This window comes from Pristis pectinata, chromosome 15 (genome assembly GCF_009764475.1).
Source record: "Pristis pectinata isolate sPriPec2 chromosome 15, sPriPec2.1.pri, whole genome shotgun sequence".
Taxonomy (NCBI): Eukaryota; Metazoa; Chordata; class Chondrichthyes; order Rhinopristiformes; family Pristidae; genus Pristis; species Pristis pectinata.
In genome coordinates, this window is record NC_067419.1 from 39,299,093 (window position 1) to 39,314,968 (window position 15,876).

At 42.4% G+C, this 15,876-nt stretch overlaps 1 protein-coding gene across 2 annotated transcripts in view; it reads left to right on the forward strand.

The window, feature by feature from the left end:
- Window positions 1-15,584, forward strand: part of LOC127578317 (monocarboxylate transporter 2-like) — a 117,604-nt gene extending 102,020 nt beyond the window's left edge. For both annotated transcript variants that reach the window (XM_052030213.1, XM_052030214.1), the window contains exon 5: window positions 12,471-15,584. In XM_052030213.1, coding sequence (XP_051886173.1) covers window positions 12,471-12,748 — 278 coding nt within the window. In that variant the 3' untranslated portion in view covers window positions 12,749-15,584. The remainder of the gene's footprint in view (window positions 1-12,470) is intronic.
- The last annotated feature ends 292 nt before the right edge of the window (window positions 15,585-15,876 follow it).

The window sequence follows — 15,876 nt, forward strand, 5'->3', positions numbered from 1 at the left end:
TGTGACTTCAGATCTTTATCATGTTCTCATATTTCCTTACTACATAGGAGGCCATTCAGCCTCTTGAATCTATGCTGGCTCTTGGACCATTTCCATCAGTCCTATTCCCCTGCTTATTTCCCTGTGGCCTGTTCTCTCAACCCATCTACACCCCACTGATTCAACTGATACCCACCAACACCACTGGTACTTTCCAATATCCAGTTACCCAACTAACCAGCACCTCTTTGGGACACAGGAGGAAACTGGAGCACCTGAGGGAAACCAGGAAAAATATGTAGACTCCACAGAGACAGCCCCCTCAGCCAGGCTCAAATCCTGGTCACTGGAGCTGTGAGGTAATATCACAATGAAGTAAATAATCAGATTCATATTCCTTACTCTCTGTGTGCTTTTCAAACTGTGTCTTGAAGATTCTGGCCTATAAGGCCAAGGCTTCATCTCTTACTGTCCCAGGCAATTATTTACAATAATTAGAGAAGCTATCAGAAGTAAAATCTTAGGCCAATTAGATGTATACATTCACTATAAGAAAGACGTGATAAAAATAGCCACTAAGACAGGGAAATAGCTTTTTGTTTTGTAATTAAAACAAGACTGGGAAGAACTTTAGGCCTTCTGAAAAGGCTTAGGGGAAATCAGGGAAGACTATGAATACTCTTCATCTCCATCCATACTCTGCTACACTTTTTTCTTAAAAGTTCGGAACTTCAACTTATGACCCATTGGACCAATCCAATAAATATATTATGATCAATGTATCTTACAACAGGATGAATTTAGATGCTTTTATCATCAGTCTTTTCTTTTACTTCTTGTATAAATATTCAATCTCCCACTACCTGTAAAGAGGCCATGACGTTGCAGGGAGCAGTGCTGGGATAACAGTTATTTACAACACACGTGAATGATTTTGAGGCAGGAATTGAAATGTATTGCCGCCAACTTTGCAGATGATTTAAATGTAGGTTGAAGGCATTCTATGAATAAGATACAGTTTACAAAGCGATGTTGATAGGTTGAGTGGGTGGACAAAAGTTAAGTAGAGTATAGTGTGGGAAAATGTGAAGTTCTTCACATTGGAATGAAGAATGAACATAGAACCTAGAACATTACAGCATAGTACAGGCCCTTTGGCCCACGATGTTGTGCCGACATTTTATCCTGCTCTGAGATCTATCTAACCTTCCCTCCCACATAGCCATCCATTTTTCTATTATTCATGGGCCTATCTAAGAGTCTCTTAAATGTTCCTAATGTATCTGCCTCCACCACCTCTGTCGGCAGTGCGTTCCACGCACTCACCACTCTCTGTGTAAAATAAACTTACCCCTGACATCTCCCTTATATCTTCCTCCAATCACCTTAAAATTATGCCCCCTCATGCTAGCCGTTGTCACACTGGGAAAAAGTCTTTGACTGTCCACTCGATCTATGCTTCCAGTCATCTTGTACACCTCTCAAGTCACCTCTCATCCTCCTTTGCTCCAAAAAGAAAAGCCCTAGCTTGCTCAGCCTCTCCTCATAAGACATGCTCTCCAATCCAGACAGCATCCTGGTAAATCTCCTCTGTACCCTCTCTAAAGCTTCCACATCCTTCCTATAATGAGGTGACCAGAACTGAACACAGTACTCCAAGTGTGGTCTAACCAGAGTTTTATAGAGCTGCACCATTACCTGGCAGCTCTTGAACTCAATACTCTGACTAATGAAGGCCAACACACTATATTGCCTTCTTAACAACCCTATCAACCTGCACAGCAACCTTGAGGGATCTATGGACATAGACCCCAAGGTCCCCCTGTTCCTCCACACTGCTAAGAGTCCTACCATTAACCTTGTATTCTGCCTTCAAATTCGATCTTCCAAAGTGCATCACTTTACACTTTTCTGAGTTGAACTCCATCTGGTGCTTCTCAGCCTAGCTCTGCAAGCTATCAATGTCCTGTTATAACCTGCAGCAACCCTCTACACTGTCACAACACCACCGACCTTCCTGTCATCTTTGGATTCACTAACCCACCCTTCCACATCCTCATCCAAGTCATTTATAAAAAGCACAAAGAGCAGGGGTCCCAGAACAGAATGCTCCATCTACAACCATCCTCTGTCTTCTATGGGCGAGCCAATTCTGAATCCACACAGCCAAGTTTCCCTGGACCCCATGCCTCCTGACTTTCTGAATGAGCCTTCCATGAGGAACCTTATCAAATGCCTTACTAAAATCCATGTACACCATATCCACTGCTCTACCTTCATCAATGTGCTTGGTCACATCCTCAAAGAATTCAATCAGGCTCGTGAGGCACGACCTGCCCCTCACAAAGCCATGTTGACTGTCCCTAATCAGCCTATACTTCTCCAAATGCCCATAAATCTTGTCTCTAAGAATCTTCTCCAGTAATTTGCCCGCCACTGAAGTAAGACTCAATGGCCTATAATTCCCAGGGTTATCCCTCCTCCCTTTCTTAAACAAAGGAACAACATTTACCACCCTCCAATCATCTCACACTACTCCTGTGGCCAGTGAGGGTGTAAATATCATCACCAAAGGTGCAGTAATCTCTTCCCTCGCTTCCCGTCATAACCTTGGATATATCCCGTCCGGCCCCTCTTCTAACCTCTCCTAATGTATTCCAAAAGTTCCAGCACATCCTCTTTCCTCATGTCGATATGCCCTGGCGTATCAGTCTGTTGTATGCCATCCTCACAAACGTCAAGGTCTCTCACACTGGTGAATACTGAAGCAAAGTATTAAGGACCTCCCCTACCTCTTCCTGTTTCCTTTTTTATCCCTGATCAGTCCTACCCTCACTCTAGACGTCCTCTCATTCTTCACATACATGTAGAATGTCTTGGGATTTTCTTTAATCCTACTCGCCAAGGACTTCTCATGCCACATTCTAGCTCACCAAAGTCCCTCTTGGCTACTTTGTAACTCTCCAACGCCCTGTCTGATCCTTGCTTTCTAAACCTTAGGTAAGCTTCTTTCTTCCTCCTGGTAAGATATTCTACGTCTCTTGTCAACCATGGTTCCTTCACACTACCATCCTTACCCTGCCTCTATGGGCCAAATCTATCCAGAAGCCCATGCAAGTCCTCCCTAAACAACGTCCACATTTCTGTTGTGCACTTCCCCAAGAACATCTGTTCCCAATTTACACTCACAAGTTCCTGCCTAATAGAATCATAATTCCCCCTCCCCCATATTGTCTGGTCCTATCCCTCTCCAAGGCTATGGTAAAGGTCAAGGAGTTATGGTCACTGTCTTCAAAATGCTCTCCTACCAAGAGATCTGAAACCTGATCAGGCTCATTGCCTAGTACCAGATCAAGTATGGCCTCTCCTCTAGTTGGCCTGTCCACATACTATGTGAGGAATCCTTCCTGGACACGCTCAACAAATTCTGCTCCATCCATCCCCTTTACACTAAGGAGGTGCCAATCAATAAGATATGTTTATTAGTCACATGTACATTGAAACACACAGTGAAATGCATCTTTTGCATACAGCATCTTCTGGGGGCAGCCCGCAAGTGTCGCCATGCTTCTGGCGCCAACATAGCATGCCCAGAACTTCCTAACCCATACGTCTTTGGAATGTGCGAGGAAACCAGAGCACCGGGAGGAAACCCACGCAGACACAGGGAGAATGTACAAACTCCTGAGAGACAGTGGCCGGAATTGAACCCGGGTTGCTGGCACTGTAATAGCGTTACGCTAACTGCTACACTACCGTGCCTGCCCTGCTACACTACCGGCCTGCCCTAGAGACAATCAGGAGTTCATGACCCCAACGTGATTTGAACTCGCAGCCTTCCTTGAAATCACTCATAACAACAACCTTGTTATTTTTGGTCTTCTCCAAATTCTGCCCCTCGATCTGTTCCTCAGTGTCTCTGCTGCTACTGGGGGGTCTGTAGGATACTCCCAATAGAGTGATCGCTCCCTTCCTGTTTCTGACTTCCACCCAGACTGACTCAGTAGATGATCCCTCCAGGACATCCTCCCTTTCTACAGCTGTGATACTGTCCCTGGTCAGCAAAGCCACTCCCCCACCTCTTGTACCTCCGTCCCTGTCCCTTTTGAAACATCTAAACCCTGGAATATCCAGCAGCCATTCCTGCCCTTGTGACAGCCAAGTCTCTGTAATGGCCACAACATCATAGTTCCACATACTTACCCATGCTTTAAGTTCATCATCCTTGTTCCTGATACTTATATTAAAGTAGACACACTTCAGCCCATCCAACTGACTGCAATTTTGCCCCTTCAACTGCCTATCCTTCCTCACAGTCTTTCAACATGCTGTATCTACTTGTACACTAAATGCACCAACTTCTGACCTATCACTCGGGTTCCCATCCCCCTGACAAACCAGTTTAAACCCTCCCCAACAGCTCTAGCAAACCTGCCCGCAAGAATATTGGTCTCCTTCCAGTTCAGGTGTAACCCATCCCTTTTGTACAGGTCGTACCTTCCCCAGAAGAGATCCCAATGATCCACAAATCTGAAACCCTGTCCCCTGCACCAACTCCTCAGCCACGCATTCATCTGCCAAATCAACCTATTCTTTCCCTCAAAGGTGCGTGGGGCAGTCAGCAATCCAGAGATTACTACCCTTGAGGTCCTGCTATTTAGCTTCCTACCTAGCTCCCTATATTCCCTCTTCAGGACCTCATCTCTTTTCCTACCTATGTCATTGGTACCAAGATGTACCATGACTTCTGGCTGTTCGCCGTCCCCCTTCAGAATGCTGTGGACCCGATCCGAGACATCCCTGACCCTGGCACCTGGAAGGTAACATACCATCCAGGAGTCTCCTTCATGTCCACAGAATCTCCAGTTTGCTCTTACTATTGAAGCCCCTATCACTACTGCTCTCCTCTTGAGAAAACAAATTATTATTTAAATGGAGAAAGACTGCAGAAATGTGCAGAATAAAGGGATTAGGGCCCTCCTACCTGAGAGGTAAAGTTGGCATATTGATGCATCATGCAGTCAGGAAGGCTAATGGTTTTTATTTCAAGGGGGCTGGAAACTATGTTCCTACTATATCTTACTATAAATATATAAAGCCTAGTTAGACCACACCTAGAGTACGCTGCATAGAATTTGGTCCCCTCAGTTAAGGGGAGATATATTATTACTAGAGGCAGTGAAGGTTTGATAGGATTGTCCTGGGAATGAAGGGATTGTTTTTTGAGGAATGGTTGAAAAAGTTGGGTCTGTACTCAGAGTTTAGAAGAATGAAATCTCCTGGAAACATAGGATTCTGAGGGGACACAAGAGACTGCAGATGCTGGAAGCTGGAGCAACACACAGACCACTGGAGGAACTCAACGGGTCAGGCCGCACCCTTGGAGGGAAATGGACATTTGATGTTTTGGGTCAAGTCCCTTCATCTGAACTGGGTTAGAGAGGGTAAATTCTGGAAGGATTTTCCCTCTTCTGGGAGAGCTGACGAGCAGTGCCTGGTGTCAGAATAAGGGGGTGCACATTGAAGACTGAAATGAGGAAGAATTTCTTCTCTCAAAGGATTGAGAGTCATTGAAATTATTTACCTCAGCAGTGGTGCAGAGGCTGAATTCTTGAATATATTCAAAGCTGAGATAGATTTTTAATCAGTAGAAGAATAAAAGGTTACGGTGATGGGGTGGAAGAGTGAACTTCAGAAATGTTGGATCAGCCGTGGTCTTATTCAATGGTATAACAGTCTTGATGGGCTGTCTGGCTCACTCTGCTTCTAATTTTTTATGGTCTTATGGAAGTGAAATAAGCAGGAGCACATCCTTCCCCAATCTAGGAGGGATGACAGAAGCCATCTTACAGCAGTGTTCCTCACTCTTTTGTCCTCCCAGCTTCATTCCTACAGGACGTGTGACATTTCTATGAAAATATGAAATCAAAAGAAATCACCTTGTGCAAACTTCCTGCACTTGACTCATTACTAACACTTTTACAATGCAGGAACTAGACTCTCCATTGTTTTATACAGAGTCTGATGCTGTTAAAAATACCTCCTTTATATTCCAGTGTAGATTCAACAGCAGCAGAACAACATTTAAGCTGCAAGTAGATTCTATTGCAGTCAGTGGTAAAACATATTTTAATAAAATGACAGGATTAAAATGCTTAAAAGCTCTAGAAAAACAATGAAGTATATTTAAGCTAATGCAATTAACTGAAAAAAATAATTACTTGCCTCTTACCTCCCTTCCTTTGCAAATGAATGAATGGAGTCTCTGAATCTGCACTGAATTTGAGTAGCTGCCTGTCAATGGGTAGATTTCCCACTTCATCTGCTGGGAATGGCAGGATTGGTGCTGTGCATCTTGAGTCCACGCTTGTACCACAGAGGCTATTGCGTTAATCTCACACCTTCTCCCCGTAAAGCCTGCAATATTTTTCTCTCAAACACCTCTCAGCAAGAAGCTGAGATTAGCAGTAGTTATCAGGAGCTAGCACCCAGTGCTGGGTGACCAAAAAACAGAATGGAGTATTAAGACAAGTACATAAAGAAAGACATTTTCTGAACAAGAACATTTGGAACAGTGAAACTTCTAATTCTTAAATATGCTGGGGAATGAAATATCTTCCCTTAACAACACCTCAGATGCTTGCTTCAATTTCTTTTTCCACCTGACTGATACAAGACTCACAATATAATGTGAATAAGGCTAGGAAATCCTTTCAGCCACAGCCGCTTCATTTCCTTCAGTGTGGTACTTAAGACCCATTCGCCATTCCACATTACATGTTTGAGTGGGTCTTATGCCTGCAGAATAAAGCACGTCAGTCATCTGAGTGCATGTGAGGACTTGACAACCTCTTTGCACTCAGATGAAGTGACATGCATTTAAGTGACATGTAATGACCTCGGAAAAACTAAGCAAGTGTTGTCATTGGACAGCTGGTTATAACTTCACGGTCTGTCAGCAGTTCTCATTTTCTTGGGTTATTAGGATGCTGATCTTCCACTTTGAAGATAGCTACAATGTCTCTGTTCGAGCCCCATAACAAAGCTGCATTTTTACAACAGTAGTTTCATGAGGTATGAGCCGTTAACACTTAGGAAGGAGTACTTAACATTTCAGACACACGATGTCAATGTCAAATACTCCCAGGTCAAGATCAGCAGAACTGATGTCAAGCAAAGTTCCATCTCTTCTATCAGAATAATAAATCAATTTATTGGAAGTTTTGTAAGAAATTGGAGCAGGAGTAGGTAATCTAGCCCTTCAAAAGTCTGCTCTTGCCATTCATCAAGACCGAGGCTTATTTCTATATCCAGGATTATTTTCCTGCACTATCCCCATATCCCTTAATTTCCTTAATGTCCATAAATATATTGAGCTCTGTTTTGAATAAACATAATAACTAAGCCTTCACAGCTGTCTGGGGTACTAAGTTCCAACGGTTCAAAACCCTCCAAATGATCAACTTCCTCATTTATCTCATTCCTAAGTGGCCCATCACTTATTCTCAAATTGTCCTCCCTGGTCCTGATCTCTTCTGTCAGGGGAAACATCCTCCCTCCAACTAGCAAGCCCTTTAAGAATTTTGTAACTTCCAATGAGATCTCCTCTCAACTCCTGAGAATGCAAATCTAATCTGCTCCTATGGCAAACCCATCTTCCCGGGAACCAGACTAGTGATTCTTTGTTGCCAGAACTCTATGACAATATAGAGACACAAGAGACTGCAGATACTGGAATCTGGAGTAACAAACAATCTACTGGAGGAATCCCTGATGCAGGATTTTGACCCAAAAGATCGACAATTCCTTTCCCTACACAGAGTCTGCTCGACCTGCTGAGTTCCTCCAGCAGATTGCTTGTTGCTCTATGACAATATCTCCTTTTTTAGGTGAGGAAATCAAAATTTTGCACAATAACTTTATATAATTGCAGGAAGAAATGTTTACTCCAACATTCAAATAGTATTAAAGGTCAACCTACTATTTGTCTTCCTAATACTCTGCTACATCTGCATGTTGGCCCTCAGTGACCTCTTTTCAGGACCTACGTCCCTTTGAACATCAACATTACCTAATCTCTCACCATTTAAAAAAATCCTCTGTTTGTGCACTGAACTAGATTACCTCACATTTTCAGACATTATTTTCCATCTGCAGTGTTCTTCCCAGATCACCCAGCTTCTCCCTATACCACGAAGCCTCTTTATATCTTCTCTCTATTCACCTAATTTGTATCATCAGCAAAGTTGATCCCTTCAACAGAATCATTGATATGGATTGTGAATAGCTAGAACCCTGCAGTGCCTGACTAGCAATAGTCTACCAACCTGAAAAGATCTATTCATTCCCCCTCTGTTTTCAATCTGATAACCAATTCTCAATCAACGTCAGTATATTGCTCCCACTTCCATGTTTTCCAATCTTGTAGACCAATGTCTGATTTGGGACCTCATCAAAAGTCTTCTGAAAATCTAAATGCAGCATATCCGCTGGTTCTCCCTTATCTCTTACGCTAATCACACCCTCAAAGACCTCAATGGAACAAACATGATTTTCCTTTCACTAATTATGTTGACTCTGCTCAATCCTATTATTCAAGGTGTTTTGCTACTGTATCTTTCATTATAGCTTTCATATTTTCCCTATAGCTGATGTTAAGCTAACATATTAGTGGGTTTTCATTTCCTTTCATCTTCCTTTAAGATAAGATCTCTTTATCAGTCACACGTACATCGAAACACACAGTGAAATGTATCTTTTGCATAGAGTGTTCTGGGCGCAGACCGCAAGTGTCGCCACGCTTCCAGCGCCAGCAATAGCGTGCCCACAACTTCCTAACCCGTACATCTTTGGAATGTGGGAGGAAACCGGAGCACCTGGAAGAAACCCACGCAGACGCAGGGAAAATGTACAAACTCCTTACAGACAGTGGCCGGAATTGAACCCGGGCTACTGGCGCTGTAATAGTGTTATGCTAACCGCTACACTACCGTGCCTGCCTTAGGTAGTGAAGTCACATTTGCTACCTTCCAACCCATTGGAATAATGTCAGAATCTATTGAATTTTGAAAGATGATAACTAAGCACTCATTACCTCCAGAGCCATGTCTTTCAAAATTCTGGGATCTAGATCTTCAGGTCCTTGGGATTGCATAGAATCAGAGCAGGGAAACAGGCCTTTCAGCCCACCGAGTCCACACTGACCATTAACCACCCATTTACGCTAATCCTACGTTTATCCTATTGTTTTATTCTCCCCACATTCTCATCAACTTACCCCCCCCACCCCCCCAGTTTCTGCCCCTCACCTACACACTGGGGGTAATTTACAGCACTCAATTAACCTACCAACCCACACAGATTGGGATGTGGGGAGTAACTGGAGCACCAGGAAGAAATCAGAATCAGATTTATTATCACTGACATACAGTATGTCATGAAATGTGTTGTTTTGCGGCAGCAGTACAGTTACTATAAGTTACAAAATATAGTGCAAACAGAAAGAAAAAAGAGATAGTGTTCATGGGTTCATGGACAGTTCAGAAATCTGATGGCGGAGGGGAAGAAGCTGTTCCAAAATCGTTGAGTTTGGGTCTTCAGGCTCCTGTACCTCTTCCCCGATGGTAGTAACGTGAAGAGGGCATGTCCTGGATGGTGAGGGTCCTTCATGATGGATGCTGCCTTCTTGAGGCAACGCCTCTTGTCACATGTTATCACAGGGCGAATGTGCAAACTCCACACAGACAGTACCCAAGGTCAAGATCAAACCTTGGTCTCAAACTGTGAGGCAGCTGTTCGCCTAGCTGCACCACATTGCTGCCACTTATCATCTTTTATTCTCATCAGCTTCTCTAGTACCATTTTTATCTAATATTTATTTCCTTCAGTTTCTCATTTTCACAAAAACTTGATCCTCTGATATTTCTTGTCATTTTTTTTCTGTCTTCTTCCATGAAGACATACACAACATAGTTGTTTAATACCTCTGCCATTTCCTCTCCTGTGCCTGTCATGCTTTGTGTTTCTATTTGCAGAGAAAAGGATTGAGTTCTAACCAGGCTCACTTCCCACTGGAATCTCAGTTGGATGGATACTTCCCATAACTCCGTGCCAGGAGGTTTAAACCCCACCCAAGAGACTTGAGCATAAAATCAAGGCTTTCTTACCAGCATCATTCAGGGCAGGAATGGCATTTCCGAGACTGTTATAATGAAACAGTTGCTGTAATAGCCACCATTCTGAGCCACCAGTGTTACAACAGCAGATTAAATGGCAACTTTTGAGACTGATTGGCAAACTTGAGGAAAGGTTGTACTGTTGCTTTCCAAGTGAGATGAGAAAATGGTGACTGATAGATTTTTACTAACCAAACAAAGTGTTCAGAGATCGGAGAAAAGACAGGTGTATGGAGATCATAGATCAGTCATAAGTGACAGGATCACAGAATAGCCTCAAAGGGCTGAATGGCCTCATCCACTCCCTATCTTCCTTGATGCTGATTCTACACTCATTCATTCTGAGGTTTTCCAGGATGAGGCAACAAGTGTAAGCATTTATTACAATCACCCATATCTGGCATTAAAACGTCAGCCTACATCACGTGTCTTATGTTTCTGCATTGCTTTCTATATCCTCAGAGCATCCCTAAGCAGTTCCCATCTCGTGAATTACTTTCTGACTGGTAGTTGCTGTTGTTTGGTTTGGCAAACGCCGTTCAAAATTTGCACATAGATAGGGTCCTACAAATAGTGAATCTCCAGTTAATCCGTTGTGATGGAGCTGGTTGGGGAATACGAATGTTGATATCTTTCTGCGAATGCAATGTTACATCTGAAATAAGGCTCCTTCAACAATACAAAACTTTCTCAATATCAGGACAGATTCCTCATGACCCCTGATCGTTCCCCTAATCTCTGATTACCAAGTACTGTGTCTCAAATGACCAATTTCTTCTATTTTTCTTTTATCCCGACCTCCGATCAACAGCCTGTGACCTCCAATGACCTCGCTGCTCCCCAATCTTCCATCTCCAATGTCACCTGATGGTTGATGCCCCCTGACTTCTGACTACCACCTGTCCATCTCCAACTCCATTCTGCTTTATTGCTGTCTTACAGCCTCTAAACCCTCAGACTGATATTACAACAGAAGAGGGTGGGAACATTCAGAAGAAATTATTAGCTTTTCACATAAGTGATCTTTCATCAGACTTGGAGAATCACTTGATCAGGCTGGCTGGATCCAAGAATCTATCCCCAAAAATTCCGACTGGCTTCTATCATTGTTCTGTTGGGTTTCCAGGAAAGCTGTACTTCTTGGCCACCAGGCTGTTGAATCTGCCCCAGCTTCCCGCTTTATTGTCGGGGTAAATGACTCCATGCTTGGTTTGGGACAGGGAATGTTATGCAACACAAAGGTGTTCATAAAATTTTTGGACTTTATGACACATTTCTTCTGTGATCCCTTCTATATAAAGCTTTGGTTAGACCGCACTTGGAGTATTGTGTGCAATTCTGGTCACCCTATAGCAGGAGGGATGTGAAAGCTTTGGAAAAGGTGCAGAAGAGGTTTACAGGGTGCTGCCTGGATTAGTGGGCATGAGCTATGAGGAGAGGTTGGACAAACTCGGGTTGTTTTCTCTGGGGGCTGAGGGGAGACCTGATAGAGGTTTATAAGATTATGGGAGGCATAGATAAGGGAGACAGTCAGAGGCATAGATAAGGTACCTTTCCCAGGGTAGAAGTGTCAAGTACTGGAGGACATGCATTTAACATGAGAGGGGGAAAGTTTAAAGGAGATGTATGGGGCAAATCTGTTACACGGAGAGTGGTGGGTGCCTGGAACGGCTGCTGGGGTAGGGGGGTATCATGGAAGCAGATACGATAGTGGCGTTTAAGAGGCTGTTAGATAGACACACAGGTATGCAGGGAATGAAGGAATATGGATCATCTGCAGGCAGAAGAGAATCGGCCACCGTCTGTAAGGAGTTTGTATGTTCTGCCCATGACTGCGTGGGCTTCCTCTGGGTGCTCCAGTTTCCTCCCACATTCCAAAGACATAGGGGTTAGAAGTTGTGGGCGTGCTATGTTGGCGCCGGAAGAGTGGCGACACTTGCGGGCTGCCCCCAAAACCCTCAACGCAAAATGATGCAGTTCACTGTGTGTTTCGATGTACATGTGACTAATAAAGATGTCTTGTTTAGTTCGGCATTGTGTTCAGCACAGGTATTGTGGGCTAAAGGGCCTGTTCCTGTGCTGTACTGTTCTATGTTCATTCTGATGTCATCTACATTGGTTGACTGTGTTATCACTGATGTTAACTATAATGCCAATCAGTAAACTCAGGTCTGGGTTCATAAATATGTTCTATGAGCACTTTATCCATGGAAGCTACACTCAGTCTATTTGAATAATGCATAGCCTTCTGCTGGAAGCTTTGAAACAGTGAGAATTCATTGGTTCAACACTAAGATAATCGTTTCTGTTTTGCAGGATGGTTGGTGGATATAACTCAAGATTACCGGTACATGTACTTGGTATGTGGAAGCATTGTGATTGCAGCAAGCATCTATTTGTTTATTGCTAACGCCATCAACTACCGATTGCTGGCAAAGGAGAAGAGAATGGAGGAGGAAAAAGCAAAAGCATCTCCGGATGATGCAGAACTAAAAGACGTCTGTGAGAACGTGTCGAGCGGTGATGCCGACGATATTGAAATCAATCCCCAGATGCTGTTGGAAAACTCCGCTGAGAAAGAAACTAATATTTAACCTAACCCACTGATCTGTTTTTTCCTATCTCCCAGTGTTCACTTGAAATTGAGTGTCAGAGTATCTGTCAGTCTCTAGGTAGTTATCCAGGGCTCCAACAGGGGTCAGTATTTTCAGCTGCAAATCATTAACTAAACCTTTATAAAGTATGACCCTTCTGAGTCCTGAGTATTACCCCAGTTTAGAGTTGTAGTCATAGATGTTTCTGCAATTTTCCCTGTACCGTTATTGCAATATGTCATGGTTTAACAGGGAAATGAACTATTCAAAAGGGTCAATGTGCAAGAAGAGAAATTCTCCCAACATTTCAGTGGGCGGCACGGTAGCGTAGTGGTTAGTGCGACGCTATTACAGCGCCAACGATCGGGGTTCAATTCCCGTCGCTGTCTGTAAGGAGTTTGTACGTTCTCCCGTGTCTGCGTGGGTTTCCTCCGGGTGCTCCGGTTTCCTCCCACATTCCAAAGATGTACAGGTAGGTTAATTTGGGTTTAAAAAAAATGGGCAGCGTGGACTCGTTGGGCTGGAAGAGCCTGTTACCACGCTGTAAATAAAAAAAAAATCAAAAAAAAAAAATCAAAAAAAAAATTTTCCATCCAAATGGTCACCTACTATTATGCAGACATTTTATATCCACACCAATATTGTCGCAGATAGGCAATTTTAATAATGTGTCAGCAAAAAATTTTGCAGCCAGTAGTTCGTTCCTGACCAAGCACAACTTGATGTTACTATGCACTAATATTTTTTATATACATACATAAACAATCCAAGGTATCTCTGCTAGGAACTGCATAAATTAACATAACAACAGACTGCAACCTGCATGCAAAAGCGACAGCAGTATATGCTAAGCACAGAAGAGGGCACTAGACTAAGAATAATCGAAGATTAACTGCCATTCTTCTTCACGAAGACATGACCCTTCCTAATCAAGTCTCTACAGACTCGACTACAGCCTTTCATTAAGTTTGACTTTCAGGAAAACCTAATGAAGAGCGAAAGGGCCTCGCCGGCACCGGTCTCTTGTTCTTAGATTAAATAGATTAAAGTCTGGTAAACAAACCAAATTGAGCTCTGCCACTCAAAAATGATTTTAACTAGATGGAAGAGAGAGCTTGAGGGACATAAGCTCTTAAGCCTAGACTTTCTAATCAATGCTGATTTAGCACTGGCAGTGACCTATTTATTTTTAAAATAATGTCAATCAGAAAATCTAAGCTTGAGTATTCATCTGCAAATGAAATCAATGTTAAATTAACCTTAGGTTTTGAAGTTCCTCAGTGAAATGAATTGGGCAATGACCATCTAATTATCAGTGTCAGTCAGCAAGAGGACTCCATCACCTCGTATTTTAACACCAGTTGACTCTCTGTCAAATTTTGTCTGATAATCATCTGTGGGGCATTTTGCTATGTTAAAAAAATGCCAAAAATTGGCAAACACACTCAGAAACTACCATAGAATTGGCATTAAATATACAAAAGGGCACTGATGCTCTCTTTAGATTGGTGCTGAGATATTTTTTAAACTATAGTTACTTTTGCCAATTCTGATCTAAGGGTGCTAACCAGAGACACTGGGTGCCCATCAGCTAAAATATTCCATTACCTTTTACCAAAGTCTCTTGCCTTCACCAAATACATCTCACAGGTAAAACTAGTATTTTTTCTAAGTTGTTTGTATTGTAATTCAATTAAATTAATGTCAGGGCCATTAGTTTTGGAATTAACTAAGGTTTATAGTTTGTATTTAAATTTTATATTCTGGTATTTTCAAGATACAGGACAAAATTTTACAATTCTTTTAACCAATAGTAATCTATTGTGGAATAACATTTGCACTCAGCAAATAAATGATGAATGACGTAACTGGAGACCTGCATTGTAAAGTAACTTCAACTCATTGGGAGTAAGGAGTTGCAACAGAGCAACTTGGTGCAATCTTCCCTTTGATTTCCACTCCTTGCGAGTGGGAAAGTGTTTGCACTTCCCTAACAGCAATAAAACTGGGAGTGACCTCCCACAGTGTGAAGACCATCGTCTCAGTACTGTTATTAATCTTCTGCACTGGTGCATGATCCGAGTAAGATAATGGCTGCCATTAACCTCAGGCACTTTCTAAATTTAACACTGTCCCTTCTTGACCTGGAAAGTGCCAGAAATGCCTGCAGAATTTGAAATTACATCTGACTGAGATCAAACGATTTCGGTTTCTGCTGCCGTTTAAGGACACACTGTGAGAGCTAATTGTGCCAGGTTGATACCAAAGGGAATGGGTGGAATGCAAGTTTTCCCCCGCCCAATGTTGCTTCCAGTTGACTTCAAAATTGTGGGGGAGGCACAAAACCAATGTTGCACCTGATCCCAGCATTTAGGCTAAAATGTGAGTCTGTAAAATAGAGTTTTACTGTTCCAAGCAAGTGAGAAAAAACAAGAGGGTATCAATTTAAGCTGAGAAGAAGGTGTTTCAAAGGGGATCTGAGGGGTAAGTTTTGTTTACACACAGGGAGTGGCTCATAACAGGAACACACTGCCAGAGAAGGTAGTGGAACCGCATACAATTACTACATTTAAGACAGATACTTAAATAGACAAAGTATAGAACGATATGCCCCTAATTTAGACAAAGGGAATTGGTGTAGATGAACAAAAATGAACATAATGGCTTTCAAGGGCCCATTACTGTGATGAAGAAGTCCATGACTGAATCACTCTAATCACAAAATGTTTTTCAAATTCAAGAACTTTGTACATATTTGAAGGTAAGATCAAAATAGAGAAAATTAATATCCTAATCATTATCTATTAAATATTATTAAAATTCATGGAGATTTGGTAGTATGGTATTATATTATTACATAGTAATCAAAGGTTTGGAGATATGCATTCAAAGCACTTCATGGGGAATTTAAATTGTTAATTATGTAATCTGCCATAAAAAGCCAATATCAATAACTGTGAAACTACTGGATTATCATAAAAGTCCAATCAGTTGGCTAATGTTCAATCTGATATCCATATCCATCCTGATTGATATGTGACTCCAAACCCAGCTTGATTATTAACTGGCATCTGAAATAACCTTGTATTAAACGGTTACTGGAGAATCAATTGCAAATCACTCAGTTG